General features: G+C 40.6%; 1 protein-coding gene across 2 annotated transcripts in view; it reads right to left on the bottom strand.

Annotated features, from left to right (window-relative positions):
• Positions 1-211: 211 nt before the first annotated feature.
• LOC109956002 (protein FAM72A) overlaps positions 212-2,165 on the bottom strand; it is a 2,911-nt gene continuing 957 nt past the window's right edge. Inside the window, exons 2-5 of one of the 2 annotated variants that reach the window (XM_020592727.1) lie at positions 1,676-1,759; positions 1,361-1,438; positions 461-585; positions 212-366 (exon numbers count right to left, since the gene is read on the bottom strand). In XM_020592727.1, coding sequence (XP_020448383.1) covers positions 272-366; positions 461-585; positions 1,361-1,438; positions 1,676-1,740 — 363 coding nt within the window. In that variant the 5' untranslated portion in view covers positions 1,741-1,759 and the 3' untranslated portion in view covers positions 212-271. Of the gene's footprint in view, positions 367-460; positions 586-1,360; positions 1,439-1,675; positions 2,160-2,165 lie in introns of those variants that run through there. The other variant, XM_020592726.1, reaches the window with a different exon arrangement.

Below are 2,165 nucleotides of genomic sequence, written 5' to 3'. Positions count from 1 at the left end.
TTAATCACTGATGTCAAAGCAGCTGTTCTCGATCAGCTTTTAAAGGCAAAACACCTCCGCTGACATCACTGTTTAGGGTGTGGAAAGACGTGTGCCGTGGATTAATATTTCAACCTGTGCAGAGCAGTACAACTGCACTGTTCTGCCCTATGTGATTCAGTGTTCATTCACCCTTTAAGGCTTCTCTTTTCTCAGCATGGTTTGTGCACTCTTTTAGCTCCACCTCTAAAATGTTGGTGCTCTGGGTCTCTCACATTGTCAGTTTCCCTCTCTACCTAATGCATTCCTCCTCTGATGGGCTTGTCGATTCTTCGTTTTCACTGTCATCCAGCTCGGGAAGATCTCCCCACAAGAGCAGATTCACACCTGCAGACATGTTGGAGGGTGACAAAAGCTTTTGATCAGACAATCAACATGCTGAAATTGCAATAAATTACAGTTGCATCAAAGGGGAGCTTACCAGTCGCATCCACTCTATTGAGTGTAGATACAGCATCGCTGTTGAACATCCAGAAATGGCCGTTGTTACAGGAAAGAAGGCAGGGTTTACACGGGGCTACAACATGATAGCCCACCACATTACCACTGGGCGAGGAAGGGAGAGAGAATAAAAGAGAAACATATGTCAGCACTTTACTGGGGGCACTTCTGAAAAGTGCTAAATCCACTAGTGGGAGTCTATTATCTAACAGATGTTTGCTTTTGCCTTGTGTAAGACCACAAAAAGCCAGGGAATACAAAAGAGGTGCCAAAAAGCCTCACTGTAGCACCAAACTCTGCTTTAGGTTAATATCAGACTGAAAAGCTTACAAGTCTACTACAAGTGTACACAGCTAAAACGTATGTTTATTTGTTCTGTCACTGTCAACAGAAAAATATAACTATTTTTATAGCTAACTAAACATTTAAGTAAAAATACCAAGTATTCTCCAGTTCAGCTTCTCAAATATGACAATTTGCTGTTTTTTTTTATATCATTGTGAACTTATGTATTTATACAGGGTAGGTTGAGAGTTATCTTGAAATTACAGAAAGGTGCGAGTGTTTTCATTTTTTTGCTGATGTTGCATATTATTCCACAAGACTGCAGCACTGACAGCAAAAGCAGTCTTTCCTGACTCAGTTCAGGTCTCAGATGTTTAATAGGACAAATGATTAATGGAGAAGCTAATAGTTATATAAATCAACAATGAAAACAATAATTAGATGTAGCTCTACATGTGTACTGTTATAACAACATCTATATAGGACCTACTAGTTTGATGGACAAATGTGGTGGCTGTGCATTTTATTAACATCTGGTATCAGCAGATGGTCTTCCTAAAGCAAACCCTACGTACCATAGAAGAGTTTTACATACCATTTGAGACATGCGATGTCTCTCAGTTTGCATTTGCAGCTTTCAGTAGAATAGCAGCTGGCCACGAAATCAACAGTTCTTAGGGAAGCGTGCGTGTAATGAGAAACAAACATGGCCATGGCAGGTTAAAACCCACGTTCATTTCACATTGTCATGCAAGGAACAACGTTAATACCTATTAGTTTTGGTGTTAATATCGTGTCTATCCATGAACAGTTAACCACAGGTGTCAGTTAGCTACGGTACATCTTGCCCTAGCAACAACAGAAGACATTAACAAAGGTTAGCAGTACTGCTAACTAGATTAGCACTTACCTATTGGGGGGTATATCAGTCGAAAACAGCTCAACCTCCGTATCTGCAAGAAGTACTGCTTTCATGCCTCTTGTGCAGAGCAGACTGTCACAAAAGATGCAGTTCACCTGTGTCACACACTTGTTTTTGAAATTGGCGTTGGATGTAGACATTGTTGTCCTGCTAAAATGGACGAACCCTCTCGCTCTTTCTGTCTCAGACTACAAATGCAGGATAAAAACAAGAGTTGGGTGCTAATATTGCTCACTACCCGTCAAGTTAAGCAAAATAATACTCGATTTAACGTTAACTTCGTAAGCGTTGCCGCTATCTCTGACGTTCTTCTGTTAGCCTTTTCCTAACAAGGCAAAACGGAAGGCAGGTAACCCTAGCTTCTGCAACAAACGCTCGGAAAAATATCTATTTCCGCGCGACGATCTCTATATAAAAATCGTTCGCTGTGTTATTATTAAATACTCGATATCGGCCAATAACTAACCCTCTTTACACT

Source organism: Monopterus albus, unplaced genomic scaffold, assembly GCF_001952655.1.
Source record: "Monopterus albus unplaced genomic scaffold, M_albus_1.0 scaffold18.1, whole genome shotgun sequence".
Classification (NCBI taxonomy): Eukaryota; Metazoa; Chordata; class Actinopteri; order Synbranchiformes; family Synbranchidae; genus Monopterus; species Monopterus albus.
The sequence above is the reverse complement of the archived record's forward strand: the minus strand, read 5'-3'. Positions and strand labels throughout refer to the sequence as shown.